At 42.6% G+C, this 19,081-nt stretch overlaps 1 protein-coding gene and 1 long non-coding RNA gene across 11 annotated transcripts in view; one reads left to right on the forward strand and one right to left on the reverse strand.

Moving 5' to 3' along the window:
* The window catches only part of RCOR3 (REST corepressor 3), a 26,773-nt gene extending 14,929 nt beyond the window's left edge, over positions 1 to 11,844 (reverse strand). For 3 of the 9 annotated variants that reach the window (XM_030500222.1, XM_030500215.1, XM_030500216.1), the window contains exons 1-6: positions 11,489 to 11,844; positions 10,926 to 10,982; positions 5,265 to 5,342; positions 3,720 to 3,772; positions 1,731 to 1,892; positions 1,262 to 1,386 (exon numbers count right to left, since the gene is read on the reverse strand). In XM_030500222.1, coding sequence (XP_030356082.1) covers positions 1,262 to 1,386; positions 1,731 to 1,892; positions 3,720 to 3,772; positions 5,265 to 5,342; positions 10,926 to 10,982; positions 11,489 to 11,630 — 617 coding nt within the window. In that variant the 5' untranslated portion in view covers positions 11,631 to 11,844. Of the gene's footprint in view, positions 1 to 1,261; positions 1,387 to 1,730; positions 1,893 to 3,476; positions 3,603 to 3,719; positions 3,773 to 5,264; positions 5,343 to 10,925; positions 11,148 to 11,318; positions 11,449 to 11,488 lie in introns of those variants that run through there. The other 6 variants (XM_030500217.1, XM_030500218.1, XM_030500219.1 and 3 more) reach the window with 5 other exon arrangements.
* Positions 11,831 to 18,448, forward strand: LOC115614015. 2 transcript variants are annotated; one of them, XR_003993596.1, is made up of 3 exons: positions 11,831 to 11,905; positions 17,137 to 17,208; positions 18,097 to 18,448. It is a non-coding gene; the product is annotated as an uncharacterized LOC115614015 (long non-coding RNA). The 2 variants fall into 2 exon arrangements; XR_003993595.1 differs by lacking the exon at positions 11,831 to 11,905 and adding an exon at positions 12,182 to 12,361.
* Positions 18,449 to 19,081: the final 633 nt, after the last annotated feature.

Below are 19,081 nucleotides of genomic sequence, written 5' to 3' on the forward strand. Positions count from 1 at the left end.
AAACAAGCAATCCCAAACTGTAGTTTCAAAATGACTTTAAACAGTGGTGGTACTGCTCTGCTGAAATATTTTGGTGTCACCTTTCTTCAATTCAACCACTTGTGCCAGCATGAACACTTATGTGGTCAACTATACCAAAGCTACAAATAACCTTTAATTTGCCACATTAGTCTGTGTAGAGCAAAAGGGGACAATGTAAGATGGGAAAACACAGGACTGCTTGTCACCAAAGTGCTCAAGATCTAGTAATTGGGGGGGAGAGGAAAGAAATCTGATGAATTAAATCAAAGAGAAAAGGTTGAACAGGTAATAGGTTAGTTGAGTCCAATCCAGTTATTCACACAATAAGATTTCTGAATAAATGAATGTAAGAACACCACAAAACTTTCCAGTTATTAGGAATAAATAAAAAAATGCCGTATTAGAAGCAAACTGATTTTCTTCAGTGATTTTTCAGCTATAGAGTCGGAAGTAAGCATACTAATTTTAGACTTCAGGAGTTCTTTTCAATAACATATAATTAAGGAAGACACTTTTGCTCCAGGTAAACAGTTTTCTGAAGATGTAAAATCATACTTCCAACATAAACATGATGATGTTACTTGTACATTCAATGTATAAAATCACTTTAAAAAAAGAAATGTAAGTTAATACTCCCGTATAATAAGTGCAGTATAATTTTAATTTCATAGGTACTAGGGGAAACGTCATTTCCTCTACCCAAGACAATTTACAACTATTTTGAGCTCTAATTCTCTTTGATCGATGGTGGTTCTAAGTCTCCTAAAATAAGATTTTATGTAAAGCTTTGTTATAAATCAGTATTTGGGCATGCTAATTGCTACAGCTCTTTATAGTGGTTGATCTTTCAGTTTTAACTCCATTCTGGTTCAAAAAAAAAAAACAACAAGCAAGCAAGAAAAAAGACCACAGAAAATCCCCCACCCACAAAACCACTCTACTCCCCACACAAAAATATAGGGTTAGACTACTCAAATAAAGCATTATTTGTAAGCCACATTCACAGACTTCAGGTTTTTTTGAACCCTTGTTTTCTACAGTTATCCATTAAAGCACTTACAACACCACCAATGACTGCAGTGATACAGTTCTTAAAACACAGGTACCAAACCCCTTGCTAAATGATGCTCAAACCTAAAAATGTGGCTTATGCTGAAACATAGTGGATGGAAATTACCCTGACATCTCTACTTCTAAAGACTTCAGTCTCTGGTTAGCTACTTAAGAATATAAAACTTACCTGTCACCTTGATTATTTCTATTAGCTAGTTTTCGAGCCTGTCGATCCATCAAACTTGTCCTAGAGCGAGTTTTTTTCCAAGAATAGTAGTATTTTACAAGGCTTGCAATAGTCTTGTCTGGAAGCTAGAAGAATTCATTACATATTAATACTTGTTAAAATTAGAATCGCACCCCAAGATTATAATTCTGCTCTCTTTACAACCATCTTTAGCAAAGATTTTAAATGCATGGAGGAGACAAAAAGGAGGGATGTATTTTGTATATTTTCTAAAGGAGAAGGGAAGGAGAGGTTTTATTAGAGTGAAAAATCAATAGGTCCAAGAGACATGATGAAATTAACTTAAATGTTACATTCAAGGTTGTTCCTGAAGCTTTTAGACAGAAATCATGAGACTTTAACCCAACAGGAGCCTTAGTTCTTAGTGAATCTGAACTGTTTAATGCTTCTGATTAAAATATTACTTTACCATTTGCTGGATCCTGTGAAAGCTCTTTCCATGGAAACTAAATGCTTGTTCAAATAGGACTTTATCTTCAACTGTCCATTCATCAGGGAAAGGAGTGAAGTTGGGCAGATCCGCAAGGGACTTCTCAATATTGTGTTTATGCCAGAACAACATGCCGAGAGCCTTTGAAAAGAAATAGTCCCTTTTTGGATTCAGTCAACTTTCTAAAATGTTGAGGCAAGTTTAAAAAAAGGCAACTTATTTCTTTAAAATAAAATTTGGCTATCAGAACCTCTTCTCAAAATGTATTTACAATTTTACTGACTATGTACTATAGGTTACAGAATTCTCTTTGCAGACAATATGAAGAGTGGGCACATCTGTACTTCAATAAAGGTATGAAAGCTAGACAATTTAAGGTTGGCGTGGCAGCAATAATTCTGAAAGAGCATGAACTAAGCTGACAGGCTCAAATCTGACCTGCTTTCTTCCTTTACAAGCATGCATCACATACACAGTTCCTTACAGGTCTTCAGGCCTTTATTACCAGTCCACTCAAAAAAGAAAATAAAAATACTTTTCAGCAGCCAGAGGATCATCCAAAATGCAAGTCTGAAAGTTCAAAGTAAGAGTGGTCTTTCTACAATTCTCCAACCCACAAATAACAGCACGGCCATTTCCATGTCATGTGCACCTAATAAGGAATGGAAATTTAACTATACTTTCTTACATAATTTAATTTCTTTATATTCTTAAAGCTGATTAGACTTTCTGCCAGAGAACCAATGACAGATTTGAAGCCAAGTCTCGCACTTGGAAAGGTAATCCACCCAAGTTTCAACCATACCCCAGTTTCAACCTGCTCTAGTGGAAGGTGTCCCTGCTTGTGGCAGGGGGTTGGAACTGGATGAGCTTTAAGGTCCCTTCCAACCCAAACCATTCTATGGTTCTATCTATGATATAGTGCAGACATGATCACCACTTGTTCATCAGCTCTCCAAACCCCTGACCTCACATCTTCTAATAACCTGGACATAGCAAACCTCTTGTTAAAATGGCAAGTGATAAGCAACCTCTTGCAAAGATAATTTTTATTGCACTGGGAACAGTCTGAAAATACTTTGTACCAGAAGTTATTTTGGAAATTGGTCTTTTTTGTGGACTTAGTTTGAGATCCCTCAGTTCCCTCTCTCCCCTAATAAAAGCCAAAGCAGAAACAAACATCACCAAACTGCAGGTATTCTGGACATCGCAACATTGGCAGCCTCTTTCAGATAGCAGTTGACTAGCAAGTCATTGCTATTATGAACTCCCATCGTCCAAAACTTGATCATACAACTCATTTCCACTTGTACACCAAATATTTTTTGCAAGATGTAATATCAACTTACATAAATTGGTTTATGAAGAAAATGACAACAGAACTGAGTGCAGATCAGCAAAGTACTTTTTACAGTACAAAGACTGTAAAAGGTTACAGACTAAAGACTATAAGAAAAAAACCAAAATGAACTTGTTTCTTATCCTCAATCCTAGAATTTCTGTTCTCTTGCCTCTGAAAAACACTCACTTAAAGTTGGTTTGTCTCTCTTTTTTTAAATGTACAAGAAACCTTCCCAGTGGTGTCCCTACCACAATTAATAGTTAAAAATTGCACCATATTTCAATTCTAATATTAAACATTAAATTTGTAAGCTGCTTTCCTAGGAAATTCTTTAACTATACACACACAATTGCATGACATGCCCAGTGTATCAAGAAACATACCAAACCTTTTCAAAAGTGCACATTACAAGCTGAGCATGTCATGAAAACAAAGAGCTCAATCTTTTGCAGAGAATCCAGACCACAACTGTATGCAGATCCATTTAACTGCAGTGTTTGCTGCCGTGCCTGAAGAGAAACAGCGTTAATTAATGGTAACCAAGGGGAAAAGAATAAAAAGAGTTGTGTTATTCTTTTATATATAAAAAAAAAAATCCTTTAAATGAGCACTCTCATAGCACTTACCTGTTCCACATTGTATCCATGTTTTTCCTTTGCTATTGCTATATATTCATCCACTGTAACAAAGCAATGTCAGAATTATTCTTTAGTACTTTTAGTTCTATAAGGAGACACAGAATTAGACAACTAACGTGGGAAAATGGTCTTTCCATGCTTTACTACACTGCACAGGCCCAGATCCCCCAAAACCTTAAATATATTCATAGCTTTAAAAATAATAAACCCACTGTCTTTAATTTAATTTTATAAACTTTTTACACAAGCTAATTCTCAGTGAAAAAGATACTTACTTTCGCATTTTTATCACAACAAAGCCACAGAGGCTCATAATTTATTTAAATCAGAGACTAGCTAGTTATTGAAAGGCTATGTCTTCCTGGAACCCACTCCAAAGAACACAGACACCTAGGTTAGTTTTAAATTGAACTACTTCTACTGTTCGTATTCCCAAACATGTTAAAAATTAATGTAAAGAGATTCTAGATCAATGATTATGCATATCCTTGACATTTACATAGATTTCACTCACCAACATTCATTTTAACCATGGCACAAAGTCAGTTTTCAATAGAGAATATTAAGACTGAATAATTAGGTCATCAAATTCACCAGTAACATTTTTTTAAGTGATTTTTGGCCATGCTAAAGCCAGCTTTGTGTTGGGCACTTCCCCTCACTTTGCAATCAAGTCCTGCTAATTTTGATCTTCAATGGGTAATTTTTGTTTTTAAAGAAACGCTCCTCACCTTCTACAGTTCTCAGTTAAGTGGCAGCTAAACGTAGCTGAAAGGAAGCATGACTGAGAAAGGGAAGTAATGATATCCTCATTATTCAAACAGATCAGAGATGTCCTTGCCATGACTATTTTTTTGTACTTTAAAGGAATGAAGGAAGTGTTTAGTAACCAGAGGGGTAGAGTATTTTATTTCTAATTGTTCTGCAGTAGAAGCAGGTATGTTCCCTCAACTACTAGTAACAGGTAGTTACTGTCTGTGAGGACCAGGTTCTCATGACTGCATCCTCAAAGTTTATTTCCCTATATTACATATGGGAAATTACAGCATAGGAGGCAGGTGTAAACTAGATTAAACAGGTAACTGTTCACATTTAGTCAGATGAGTCCCATCACTTCAGAAGGGAGAAAATGCTCAGTTTTTCCTGATAAGACAGAAATAGTAATTCCCTGTTAAATGGCACCTCAACACACCTTTTCTGAATTTATCCACTGTAATTTCTTCTAGCAATTTAGAGCAGCAAGTTCCTCATGTTTAGATGTTTTATTCTTTTACTAATAACTAAAGGTTTTACGGACATTGATGATGAATCAACACAGGTTTTGATTTGAAACAAAGACTTAACTATAAAATAAGAGAAGGTGATCTTTTCTTTCCGTGGAGTTCTCTAAATAAAAAATAAAAGAGAAGCTTTGTGTTTAATTTACTAATTTGCAGTTTCACTGTGTGTAAAAATAAAGAATGAACAGGCACACCAGAAACAATTATTTAGTTACAATTAAGCATTCAAATTCCTAAGCAGGGAAGGACTTACACTTGGCATCTGGAATATTATGATATGGAGACCATACAAGCATCCCTCCATTATCTTTATCAGTATATTTTGTGGCACCTGTAAGAAAACAAGTCAGTCTCAGTATTTATAAATATGATCTTGAGAACAACTATTCACGGGGCAGTAAACAAAAGTCAACCATATTGAGAAGCCCAGCCTAGCTACTGAGGGAGGAAAGAGGGCATTAAAAATTCCACATTATTTCCTTAAGACACCGAATTTCATGAATGGCAGGATTTGAACACTACTCTTACAAGGTTCAGTCATAACTGGCTATTAGACAGGATCGTGGTTGCCACAATTGGAGCATTAAAGCGCAGTGCTAAAGTTAGCATGGGTGCAAAATTTAGAGGTGCTTGTGTTGGAATAGTCCTCCAGAAGTTATGATTCCTATCAGCACATCTATTGCTATCATAGAGTATCAGTATCTACTGTGTTAAGTTAGGCTGCCTTAAAACAAACAAATACCTGCCAACAATGAAAGCTCAACAACAACAAAAAGAGATAGAGGGTAGAATACAGTCACCATCCCTGATCTTTCAACAAGGAAATATACTAACAACTATGCCCAACATAACGCTGTTAATCTGTCTCTAGTTTTGATTTTCATAGCTATGTAATTTTGACATTCATAGCCAACCAAACTATGTGGCTGGTTAGGTGTAAAAGTCATCTTGTTTTGTTTTGTTTGTTCCTCACCTCCACCTGAATGTAGGAAACAAAGCAGTCCAAGTTACCTAACCTATCAGGAGAACAGAGCAATACTGATGCAACTTCATTCACAAAGCACTACATCATTGTCTCTGATTTAAAAAAAAAACATGCTGTAAAGAAAGGAAACTCCCCAATATTGGAACAGCACTAACTACTTTTCATTACTACTTCACAAACATATGCTACTACATCAAGCTTTTTACAATCTATTTGTTTAACAGTTTATCTTGCTAAGATATTGCTCAACAATTGGACTGTTTACACTTGTGTCAATATGAATTCCTTGAGGAATCGCCCTCAGAGGAATTTTCCTTGTATCCTTCTTGGAGAAGGACAGGTTTGTTTTTTTTCCTCAGTGAAACAAATAACTTTTCACTCCATTTTAAGCTGCCACGCTTTATATTTAGGTTCTACCTCTTGTTGAAGGAAACAGAACAAAACAAATCAATGCTCTGGAAAAGAGAACTTGGTGCTTTCTAATTATGTACTATGTTTTGTTGTTCTTCCCTCTTTAGTTTGGCAGCATTTTGTATTTGCTATCATCTTCACAATCTGTAGATCCATTATGACTGTGAACTTGAAAACCAGGTAATTAAACTAAAAGGACTCATGCGTCTTCCAAAATGAGATGTGTAAGACAAATAGCCTAAATGCACCATAAGCTCTGTAATAAGTTTAAAATGTACACACAGTCATAAAGCATAAAGGTATAAACAGTACTGAAGTCTGAAAGGGTTTTGGTGGACAAGAACAAATTCCTTATTATAACATTCTCCTTTAGAAGAAAAGCATGCCTATTGTAGTTATTAGAAATGCAGTACTTCATGAAGAATAATGCAAACATGTTATATTCACATTTCTCATCCACTCAGCTTTTATCACAAGTAAATGACTGCTACCCTGCACTGCACTCTAAGAAATGAGCACAGGACCAGTACAGAATGCATCAAAATTTCAGGTTGTGAAGTAGCTAAACCTGAGTATACCCTCAGTTATTTCCAAATCCCACGCAGACACCTGCAGACAAGTGGATATCATGGATATTATCAGATGAAAACCTTAAGTTTCAGAGTCCTATCATTTGTGCCTGCAGAAGATCACATACACAGTGGCATATGTGACTCCCCTACTGAGGTGCCAGCCTCACACGACTAACAAGTAGCTCCCACCAGGACACCCCTTTCTGAAGCTGTTTCTCCAGTAGGATCAGACAACCGTTTCCATTCTGGGGGCATCTTCACACTGCCAAAAGGAAAGCAAGAATGACAGAGAATCATGGGTTGCATATAGGGAGCTCAAAGGAAGGCATCCTGTCCTCAACACTGGATGTCCGTATCTACAGTTCAGGGATCCCTCCATCTCCACATGCGGGACTATGATCTATCTTTATGAAAACTGCTTCTTGTCCTTTGTGCCCCAAGTATTCCAGTGAGCAGCACTCCCCCCTGCAAAAAGGCTGTGTTTTAGCTCAAGGGCAGCATGATCTACATCTGCAAATTCCATTCTTATTATGGAAAGTGGCTGGAAATACCAGGCAACATGTTAACCAAAGCATATTAGAAGAGCAGAGTTGCAAGCCAGTAAGGAAGAGAAGGACTGCAAGCTACATCTCAAATATAACAAGTCTCCCTCTGTCCAAACCCCACATTCAAGCCACTTAGGAAGAGGTTTCTGTACTTGACTAAACCGTACAGAATAGAGAAAATGTAGCAGCAAACTGACACTTGCTAAATTCCAGCTTAGCGTTAGAAGTTATGTACACGTGGATGGGGCTGTTCTGTACATGACTCAAGCACTGAGAATAAAGTGAAAATCTGGAAGCATACAAGACCATTGGCCACTGTAGCAATTTAAAAGCATATTGGTTTCCAGTGTACAAAGTATCACGATCTGCTGAAGACTAAGCTTTGTGAGCAGGAACAGAAACACAGAAACTAATAGGAAGAAGAACTAAATTTCTACAATAAAGGACTGCAACTCTTAAAAATATGTAAATAAAAAAATCAGGGAATGTGAGGACAGATTGCATGGAATAAGTGGAAGAAATTATGTACTTCACCTCACCATTTAATAATTTTAAGAAAGCCTATTTCCATATAGGAAGACTAGAGGGAGAAAGGTTACACAAATGTACCCAGAAATGGGTACATGGGACCTTAATGGTACCAATGGGCACCAATGGTACCCACTGGTACCAATGGGTACAAATGGGACCTTAAATTCCATTTAAGGTCCATAAGTGACCTTAAAAGTTACAAAACATTCTTCTTGACAGCCCCTCCTCGCCCCTGAGAAGAGGGTAGATGGGAAATAAGTATTTCCGCATTCAGTAAACAAAATTCATACTAAAGCTTTTGGGAAGTCCAAATCTGAGTAGAGTAAAACTTCTCTGGCAGTTATCTCACATGTAGATGACATGACAGCACGGTGCCTCTGCAGTGATGGCATTCTCCACTACGCTTCCCAAGAGAACGCAAGCAGCCCATAACATAAAGACACCAGCTTTGTAACGCCCTGCTGCATCTATAGGTGGGTCAGAAAGTACAAGCAGAAACAATTTCACCTCAAGAATATAAAGTACTATAGGAAAACCAGCAGGAGGAGACAAGAACCTGGAGTGCAGGAGATACCCAATTTACAGAGTGAATAAACTACGGAAATTTAGGATTTTTATTTTACTAAAACTGCTTTCTGCAGTAAGAAAATTTCTCTCATTGCAGTAGTATCTGGTGACAATTAGAATGTTATTTCCCTTACAACTGATTCGCTTTTTTCTTTTTAAAAATAATCTTATTTTATACATGAACTCAGGTTTTAAAAAAAAAAAAGTTTACTACCATCACAACTTTAATCACAAATGTTTTGTTCCTCAATGCACTGCTTATGAATGTGTTTCAACATAGGCTAAGCAAGGTATTTATTCTACTCATTCTCATATTCTGCATGTGTACCAGAGGGCTGACTTCGTATCTTAGACTTCTATCTAGTTTCATCCATCAAGTCCTTTCTCCCACCTATTTGTTTCAAGGGGGTTAAAAAAACCAGCACTCAAAGTACTGTAAACAAACACACGTAACCTTTGTGTTAAACTCTCTCAAAACAGGCATTAAAGCAATTACAAGCAGAAACAGCACTTAAGTTAAAGATAGTGCCTATGCCCATATATGCAGACCTGGGAGTACAATGCAGTGTTAGTTACAACATTTGCTCCCCCCCAGAAAAAGAAATCTAAGTGCAGCTATGATAAGAGAACACCTTTTGGCCCAGCATTACTTCCATCTCTAAGAAATGACATCTCCAGACCCATCAAAAAAGAAAAAAGGGGAAAGCATGAGCTTTCAGATAACCAATCTGCTAGCATAGTAAGCATGTACAGTACTTCTACCCTTTATGGACTTATTTCTTTTTTTCCACAATACTTGGGTGTTCCAAAAAAAAAAAAAAAAAAAAAAAAAAAAAAAAAGTTACCACCTTCTTGTCCTAATAATCAAAACACACACCAAGAACAACAATACTATATATACATTATGCCTCTTACACGACTTATTAAAGAAAGACTTCTATCATGAAGGAAATTGATAAAGCAGTATGTATTAATCCCAGTTATTAGGGAAAGGAGCATCAGTTGAATTCCACCTCCCAGGACCACTTAGGAGCTCTAAACCATCTGGTTGTAAGAGAGCATAAAAATAGTTCTGTAGGTACAAAAGCAATGATGCTATTGCAGATATAGTTTACAAAATTGAAACCACAGATCCTCAGTTGCCCTACAAGGGGTGAAGAGTTCTTTTAATCAAAAGAAAAATAAACACTGTGTTTTTCTAATTTAAGGGGCCTGTAGGAAAAGCAAGCCCGGGTTACACATTAGAAAGGGTAATTTTTATTTGTTTATTTTTATGTAGGCAATATAAAAATAAAGGGTGTAAACGGTTAGTCTTATTAACAAAGAGACCTCGACTGCGCGCTCCTTTCTCGGGGAAGAGGCATTCCCTTATGCCAAGATCATGCATCCATTTAATCCCACCCTCCCCCTTTCTTTCCCCCGGCCTTTTCTTTGGCCTGTGGGGACTTGCGCCCATCAAGAGGGGCTCGCTCCAGCTTTAGGAGGCACTATGTGAGAAGCTCTGGCCCAATCCTCTTCCGGTAGGAAATCATCTGACACCAATGGAGCCTGTTTGGAGAACAGGAAAGTAGATAGGCTTCATCTGACCACTACAGCAGAACTGATCAACGCTCCTACGGTCTCACTGCTCGGGGTAGTAACGCAAGACAGCATTCTAGCGATTAACTCGCTTAAAACCAAGGGCTAGGCTATGCAAGCGTGCCCAGTATTCCTCGGGGCGGGGCTGGGGGGGTTGAGGAAGGCGGAGGAGAGCAGCTCAGCCTGCAACAGCGGGGTTAGCGGGGCTACTACAGCACGCAAGACCAGGGGCAGGAGTTTCCCACCCAGCGCATCTTCCACCCAGCGCCTCCAGCACGCAGCCAGGTCTGCTCCGCTTCCGGCAGGCGCATCACTTCCCACCCGTCCCCGAAAACATCCATCTCCCCTCGGCAAATATCCTTAAATCACCTGGTTAACGTAGGATATGCCTTATGGTTTAAGAAGGGGAAAAATAAAAAGCATCCAACCTTTTTCTGCTTCACCGCCTCCCGCCGGATACAACATAACGCGGCTGATAGCGAAGGGAATTCGCCATCAGCCGAGTGGGAATACTCCCACCGCGGTGCCCCCCACTCCCGGGAGCAGCTGCTGCCCCGCCGCCGGCACCGGATCGCCAGCACAAAGGCTGGAAAGCAGAATAAATACAACCCCGCGGCCGCCGCCGGGAGAGCGCCGAGCCGAGCCCTCCCCAGCACCGACCCCATCCCTCCCGGCTCGGGAACGGCGGCGGCAAGATGTCAGGTTACAGCCGAAAAGCCATTTACCGGGCTCGAAGTCAGGAATGCGCGCCTGGTATTCCGCTCCGACCCTCATTCCTACATCTGCAACGCAAAGTGGGGGGGGAGAGAAATTAACGCCTTGGCTGTGCCCGGGCGGGCTGGGGACGCGCCGCCCGGGAGCCCCCGCCGCGGCCGTGCGGAATAAGCCACCTCCCCCCGCCGCCGCCTCCCCGCCCGCCGCCGCCGCAGATTAAACCCCGACAACCGCCGGGGAGGGGGCCGGAGGCGGAAGGGGGAGTTTATTTCAGCGGAACAATGGAGACGGCGGCGGCTCCCGGGAGACACTCCCCATCGTTAAGCACCGCGGGGCCGCGCTGCGCGCTCCCGCGCATTCCCCCCCCCCCCCCGCTCTCCCTCCCTTCCCTCCCCTCCCCTCACCTCCCCCGCGGCCCGTCCCGCCGCAGCACAGACGCGCGGCGGCGGCAGAGGAGGAGGAACGGCGGCGGCAGCGCCGGCACCGGGAAGGGGGAGGCGGCTCGGCATGGCTCGGCGCCCCTCCCGCCACCCCCCTCCTTCCCCCCACTGTCGGGGCGGCCCCAGGCTCGCACCGTGCTCGTCGCCACTGTCACCGCCGCCGCTCTCCGGCTCCGAGTAGTGCCCGTTGGAGGGGCTGCTGCTCTTGGTGCCGTTGGGGGCTGCCCGGCTCTTGCCCCCCAAGAGCTCCGCTCCCTTCTCCATCATGCCCGGCATGGCAGGGCTGGGGGGGGCGGGAGGAGAGCGGCGGCAGCACGGGCTGCCGAGGGGGGGAAGTTAATACGGAGCCGCCATGTTGCCCCCTCCCCGCCCCCCCCTCGGGCCGCCGCGGCGCCGACGCCTCCTCCCCCCTCACACCAGCCCTCCCTCCCTCCCTCCCCCGGCGTCGCGCAGCCCCCGGGAATCCCTCCGCGCCGGCCCGGCCGGATCTAGCCGAGGAGGCGGGGATACCGGCGGAGCCCCGGCGGCGCGGCGGAAGGATTCTGCCCGCGGTGGGAGCATTCTCTCTGTGCCGACACCGGGGCTTGGCTGCCGCGCTGCGGGGTTTCCCCCGGTGGACGGGAGCGGCGGCGGCGGCGGAGGGGGGACTATTATCCGGGCGGCGCAGGGATTCTGGCGGGAAGGGGTGGTGTGGCGAGTGGCGGTGCTGCGGCCCGCGCTGTGGTGCGGGGCGGGAGGCGCCGGTGCAGCTGCGAAGGGGCTGTGAGGGAGCGGGTGCGGGGGTCCCGCTGCGGGGCGGGGGCGGCCTGAGCGGAGCGGCAGTCCCCGGGGCCGGAGGGCGGTCACCTTGGGCCAGTGCGAGGCCCTGGCTGTGAAAGGCGATGTGGGCGAGCGCGGCTGCCGCCTTGCTCGCTGCGGCTTTTGGGAGCGCTTCAGGCCAGGGTCAAGTAAGGCTGAGGGGATTAAGGGGCCCGGGAAGCTGGCACCAGAAGGCGGCAGCACAGCAGGTAGTTCCAGGTGCTGTAAAGTGTGTGTGTGTGAAATGGTGCTGGTTTTTCTTTCTAAATATGCAAAATTATTTATTTCTTTTTATTTATTTAGTGTAATTCCAACGTGTTACCAAGTGCTCAGGTGTCACCATGTAGTTCATGTCAAAATACTCAGGTTTTAAGAGGAAAAAAAAAAACCACCTCGGACTGGCTCCAGCCTATGGTAACAGCCTTGTTACTTAATCTGGAGATGCATTAATTATAGAATCCCAGACTGGTTTGGGTTGGAAAGGACCTTAAAGCTCCTGCAGTTCCAACCTGGCCTTGAACACTGCCAGGGATGGGGCAGCCACAGCTTCTCTGGGCACCCTGTGCCAGCGCCTCAGCACCCTCACAGGGAAGAGCTTCTGCCTAAGAGCTCATCTCAGTCTCCCCTCTGGCAGGTTCAAGCCATTCCCCTTGTCCTGTCCCTACAGGCCCTTGCCCAAAGCCCCTCTCCAGGTTTCCTGTAGTCCCTTTAGGCACTGGAGCTGCTCTAAGGTCTCCCCTTAAGGAGCCTTCTCTTCTCCAGGCTGACCCAGCCCAGCTCTCTCAGCCTGGCTCCAGAGCAGAGCTGCTCCAGCCCTTGCAGCATCCTCATGGCCTCCCCTGGAATTGATCCAAGAGAGCAGTGGAGGGGGAGAATCCCTTCACTGAGCTGCTGTTCACATTCTGGGGGTGCACCCAGCACACGGAGGGGGGTTCTGGGCTCAAGCACACACTGAAGGCGGGTCAAGGGGAGCTTCTCATCAGCCGAACACCCTCAAGGGCTCCTCCTCAGGACCACTCTCAATAATCTGTCTTGTTTCTGTGCAAGTACATGTAATGTCATGGCTATACTTTAAGTATGTGTTAAAGGTTTTTTTTAATGATGCAGCAGTAACTTGGCAGATTTATTTCCTGATGTAGGAAAAAAATATAAACTTAGCCATTAAAGTTACCATTACTATATATTGTAGTCAAGTCTCATGCCAACTAAAGCCTGTCTGGCACAATCCATTATACTTTGTCACATCTCGGCCATTATTCCCAAACTTTGCCCTGGCAGCTGTCTGCACTAGGGTGTTTGGTTGATTGAAGAGTGCTAACTACACTGGTACAGCTGCTTTCTTACAGTGACATTAAGGAAAGGTGACTACTGGTGACTACTAAGTGTCCGTAGTGCTTTACAGTCTGATTGTAACGTTGTAGTTTGCCATGTTTGCAGGGCTCTGTTGTTTGATACTTGCCTTGAAATCATAGAATGGTTTGGGTTGGAAAGGACCTTAAGATCATCTAGTTCCAACCCCCTGCCATGGATATGGTCAAATTCTGTGCTTCTGAAAAACCTCTGATTTACGTGTGCTTCCTAGAATGCAGTGGAAAAACATTGCTAAGATTCTTCCTGCTCTGGGAATATTGTGGCCTTTGAAGAACTGATTTTTGTGACAGCTTTTGGCAACTGACTGTCAAAAATGGGAGAAAACAAGCTCTGGCTCCTGTGTGCTTCCTGTTCCTTCTCTCCAAGGGCTGGAATGAAAGATGAGTTAGAAGGTAGCAGCTCAAGTGGCTGGCTACCTGCAAGTGCCTCAACAATTGAGGGAAAAAAGCTGTAATGGGATCTCATGTTTTAATGTACACAAAAGAATTCATGTAAGAGAGAATGCTTACAAATACCAGAACCACAGGAAAATCTTCAACGTTTGCACTTAGGTGCAAAATCAATACGAAAAAGTGCAGGAAATTGGGCTTCATTATTTTAGTTCCCCTAAAAACTGAGGTTTTGAGGCTTTTTGGCTTTATTTTCTAAGGATGTTTGGGCATAGGTGCAGCATTATGACTGAGTATATCAGTTCTTAAGTGATAAAGCCACTGAACATTTTAATAAGCTATTACAGCTTTCAGGAGTGCCAAGTTGTTACAAGTATTGTGAAGGTAATCACCTGAGTGGAAGAAAGATTTCTTGTCAGTATAGTTGGGAGGAAAATTGTCTCAAGAGCTTGCCCTTTTTTGGTTCTATTATTCACATGGCTACTGTTAAAACTGCTTTTCAGAGGTTACATTGAAAGAGCACAGGTTCACTAAGTCAAGCACTTCATGCACGTCATGAGGCTTTTTTCCCATGTGATACTAAAGTGGGCTGGCTTCAAGCATGCCTTTACTTGTGCAGAAGTCCTCCTTTGTTTTATTTTTAGGTTTTCTCTTCTCTTTTTCCCCCTCTCCGTAGTTGCTCTGTCACATTCAGTATCTGGGTGCTCTAGGGTTAAATGTGGTATGCTAGAGCAGACTTGTGAGATTGGTCTTACATTTGTTGTAGAAACTACATATAGGAATTAGCTTAGACTAATACTACCATATATATCCTTACTCTTAGTTTTTCTTTCTAAGCATAAGCCATCGAGGACACTAATGTAACCAGTGCATTTAGAAGTTATGACTCTGGCCAGCCTGAGAATTCTTTTTATGAGCCTGGCAGTTTGTGATTCTTGGAGGTTGTGCGTTTCTTCTTAAGACTTACTTCCCAAGTCATAGTTTCAGGGGGAAAGGTTGTGTTTGGGCAGGAGGGGAAGGACTGCTAGAGCACAAAGTGGATTGCAACAGAGAGGAAGGGAATTAAGGAATGGAGAGGTTGCAAACAAGGAAGATGAAGCCATTGCTTCTTCCTTTTAACAGGCTTTAGTAGAAATAGAAGCTTTCACTATCCGTGACTTAACTGAGCTTCAGACCCATGTGGCTTCCAAGGTTGCTCCGTGCAGGTTTGAGGCCTCTTATAATCATCTTTGATAGAGCAGGTTCTTGGAATTCATTGCTTAAAATCAGGCTTTTAAACTGTGGGCTCCTGCAATTCATTAATATTACCTTGTAATGAGGGATAACGATAGCTTTAACTGTTGAGTGGTGAGCTGTGCGAAAGCAAAGACTGTTTATTCAGCACAAAATAACTTCTTAAAACACTAGATGGTGTCACATGCCTGTATTACTGTAGAATCATTTAGATTGGAAAAGACCTTAAAATCATTGAGTCTAACCATAAACCTAACAACTGCCAAGTCCACCACTAAGCCACATCCCAAAGTGCCACATCTACACTTCTTTTTAGTACCTCCAGAAATGGTGACTCCAGCACTGCCCTGGGCAGCCTGTTCCAATGCCTGAGCACCCTCTGGGGAAGGAATTGTTCCTCATCTCCATCTAAACCTCCCCTGGTGCAGTTTGAGGCTGTTTCCTCTTGTCCCATCCCTTGTTCCTTGGGAGCAGAGACTGACCCCTCCTGGCTCCATCCTCCTGTCAGGCAGTTGCAGAGAGCGATAAGGTACCCCCTGAGCCTTCTCTTCTCCAGACTAAACCCCCCCAGGTCCCTCAGCTGTTCCTCATCACACTTGTGCTCCAGGCCCTGCACCAGCTCCTTTGCCCTTCTCTGGCCCTGCTCCAGCACCTCAATGTCTCTCTTGTATGCTGTGTCCATCTCACCTGTGAAATTTCTGGGTCATGAAAAGTTCACATGCTTGGCCTTTTTGTCTAATGTTGACAGCTTTATGCTTTCAGTTTTTTGGGAAAGGGCATTTGACAGTTCCCTGACAGTGTCTTTTTAGATCTGTCTAGAAACAGGTCAAATTAATTTGTGATGCTTCTTCAGAAAAATTACAAATCTATAATCTGCGTTGTGTGAAACGCAGAGAAAATGGGATAACCATGAACCCTTTTGGAAATATCCAGCCTAGAAACTTGTGCTTTAATGTGAAGGCTTAAAATCTCCTTTGTATGCATGTTTCTTAAAGAAAAGTATGCTCTTTGTCTTCAAAAACACATTAAGAAAGGCATACCTAGAGTTGGTCTCAAGCTGGGCACTTATTAGTGTGTCTGAATTCTAGTCTTAATATTTTATTAAGGCAAAAATCAGTAAATATTTGTTCTATAACTGGTCAATTAAGTGCAACAATAAAACATTCACTGAGGTGCTGCTGTTAATATCCCCCAACTGAGATTTTTTATTTGTTTGCTTTATTTTTGTTGTGCTGTCTTCCAGTTACAGGCTTCAAGAGGTATGTGGACAGAATTCTTTGCCATTTAGTTAGCATCACAGAGAATAGACTATCTGTATAAGCACAGGCAGTAACTTATTCTTGAGAAATTGAGAAAATCACATAGCAGTTTCTTTGAGAAGTCTAAGGACTTCAACAGTTATAAACCCTTTGCTGTATTTAAATACCTGCCACCAGCTGATCAGATTGTGTTCTTCTGAAACCTTTGCCAAACTGCGGCTTAGGCTGTGTTGTACAGTGTTGGTGGTCGATATGTTGAATGAAGCCGGGAATGGGAGGACTTGACAATCTGTTAAAAATAGTACTTTCAAATTGTTTGTTGCAGTGCAGGAAGGCTTATCCAAGAATTAGTGTGATGGGTTACCATGAACATCCATCTTGGTCAGTACTTTGATCCTGACGGTTATGAGCAACAAAGGTTCCAGAGGAACTCATTTGGGGGCAGGTGCCATAATCTCCATTCTCTCTTGGCAAGAAGCCTGGTTTTGGTCTGCTAAAGATTTATTTGAGACTTTGAAGAGTAAAGCTTGGTATCATTGGAAAAAGAAAAATATCATTTCAGTTCCTCTAGATGTGTTATGAGAATATCTGTTCTACCTTTACATGTGTGTAGATTCTTGTTTCAGTAACTCTATAGCAGGGAGTTCCACTGATGCCGTATGATGATTTATTTTTTTTCCTTTTAAAAGAAAAATTACAAACCTTCTAAATACATCCTCTTTTTCCTGACAGGAGGGACAGGTGTTCCTCATCAGCCCCTTCGCTCTCATGATTTCATTTCTCTGGAGTTAACCTAAACATCTGGTAAGCTGTAACATTTACAGAAAGTAAAGAGGGTTCTGTGTCCAGTTGGTTATGGTGACACACTGTGGGAAAAGCCTGAGTTCAGCTGGTTGATCTTTATGTTACAGAGGCAACTTGGGACAACACGTCATTTCAGAAAGCCAGTTTGCAAACATAGAATCATAGAATCCCAGACTGGTTTGGGTTGGAAAGGACCTTAAGATCACCCAGTTCCAACCCCCTCCCACGGGCAGGGACACCTTCCACTACAGCAGGTTGCTCCAAGCCTCTGTGTCCAACCTGGCCTTGAACACTGCCAGGGATGGGGCAGCCACAGCTTCTCTGGGCACCCTGTGCCAGTGCCTCAGCACCCTCACAGGGAAGAACTTCTGCCTTAGATCTAACCTGAACTTCCCCTATTTTCCATACCCTCTTCAAAGAAAATGTTGGCAACAGTTGGCAGTGTGTCTGAATTAGAACATGGCATTCAGTGTCGTCAGTGAAGATGCTCAGTCTGTGCATGAGTGGCTCGTGTAGGTGACTGAAATGGCAGCATCTCTTTACAAATCATTTGATTTCAGGGCCAGTTGTTTCCCACAGAAAGAAACAAAAAAGGCATTATAGTTGTTTTGGTAAGTTAGTGTGCTTTGACTGTGTCCTGTCTCCTTTCACATACACTTACCTAAACTACTTTCCATGGGACTGCTCAGTGGAAATCAGATGTCACCTAATGAATACTTAAAGCTGTTGGATTTCCCTAAGAAATGTAGTTTTGCTTCTCCTGCATGGCATCTGGATTTTTTGTGGGTTGGTTTGGTGGTGGTTGTTTTTTTAAATGCAAAGCAAGTGCTTTGATTTCACACACTTAGTGAAATATGTGCTAAACTTGGGCTTTATTCTTTCTCTCAGGTTGTCCGTTGCTGTTGTACCTGAAGAGGTGACTGTTTGCTGTGAGTTAATGATGTTTCTGCTTCTTCCCATTTTGTTCCTCCTCCTTTTCCTCCTGTAAAGTAACATTACAAAAGGAACATACTGTGCAAGATTTTCTCCTTGCAGTTAATAATACCAAACACTCACCTCCTTGAGAAAAATGTCCTTTAACATGTACCAGAATAATAATAATAAAAATCCCCTATGCTCTGGTATGTTACTGTGTTGTGTGCTTAATCCTGAAAAAGAGAGAGCCTTGCCCCAAACACCTTACTGTTTAGTGAGTCAGCGTATGTAACCAACGTTAGGAAAAACAAGGGAGAATAAGGGAAAGAGCAGTAATGTGTTAATGTGAACCAACTCCATAAAATTACTCTAACTCTGTACTGCCCATCCATTTAAGACACAGTGTCAATGTAGGAGTAATCTTGAGTGATTTGGAAGAACCAAATGTATTAGTGTTCAGAACCTCATTTGAGGAAGATGATGTATCTTTGCATGTGGAAAAGAAGTATAAAGAGTGGTGTAGTAACCAGTAGTGGCAGCTTGTTTTGCTGTGTGTCTTGGGCTTTGGATTGTAAGAGCATTTTATGCTACAGCATACTGGCACTTCCTGCTACATTTTGTTCTCCATAGCTTATCCTACCTGGCTTCTTGTGGTTTAAGGGCAAGGGGCAGGATAAAGTGGAAAACAACACTGGCTGTATATGTCTAAAAGAAGCTTCCTGAGGTATTGAAAGACTTTCTATTTTTGTTTTCCATCTCCAGTTTTGATAGAAAAGCATATAGTGTTTCTTAGAAATCCCAGTGTTCTGGAGCTATGCTGCATTCTGGAGCTCTGTGTGGCTGGACTATGTAGATACCAAAAATATCATTGCTATTCAGGTAGCATATCTTTTCCTACTGAAAATATTGCTTGGCTGATGTAATGATCCACAGTTGAGGTATGCAGTTTAAGAAGGAT

Source organism: Strigops habroptila, chromosome 10, assembly GCF_004027225.2.
Source record: "Strigops habroptila isolate Jane chromosome 10, bStrHab1.2.pri, whole genome shotgun sequence".
NCBI lineage: Eukaryota > Metazoa > Chordata > Aves > Psittaciformes > Psittacidae > Strigops > Strigops habroptila.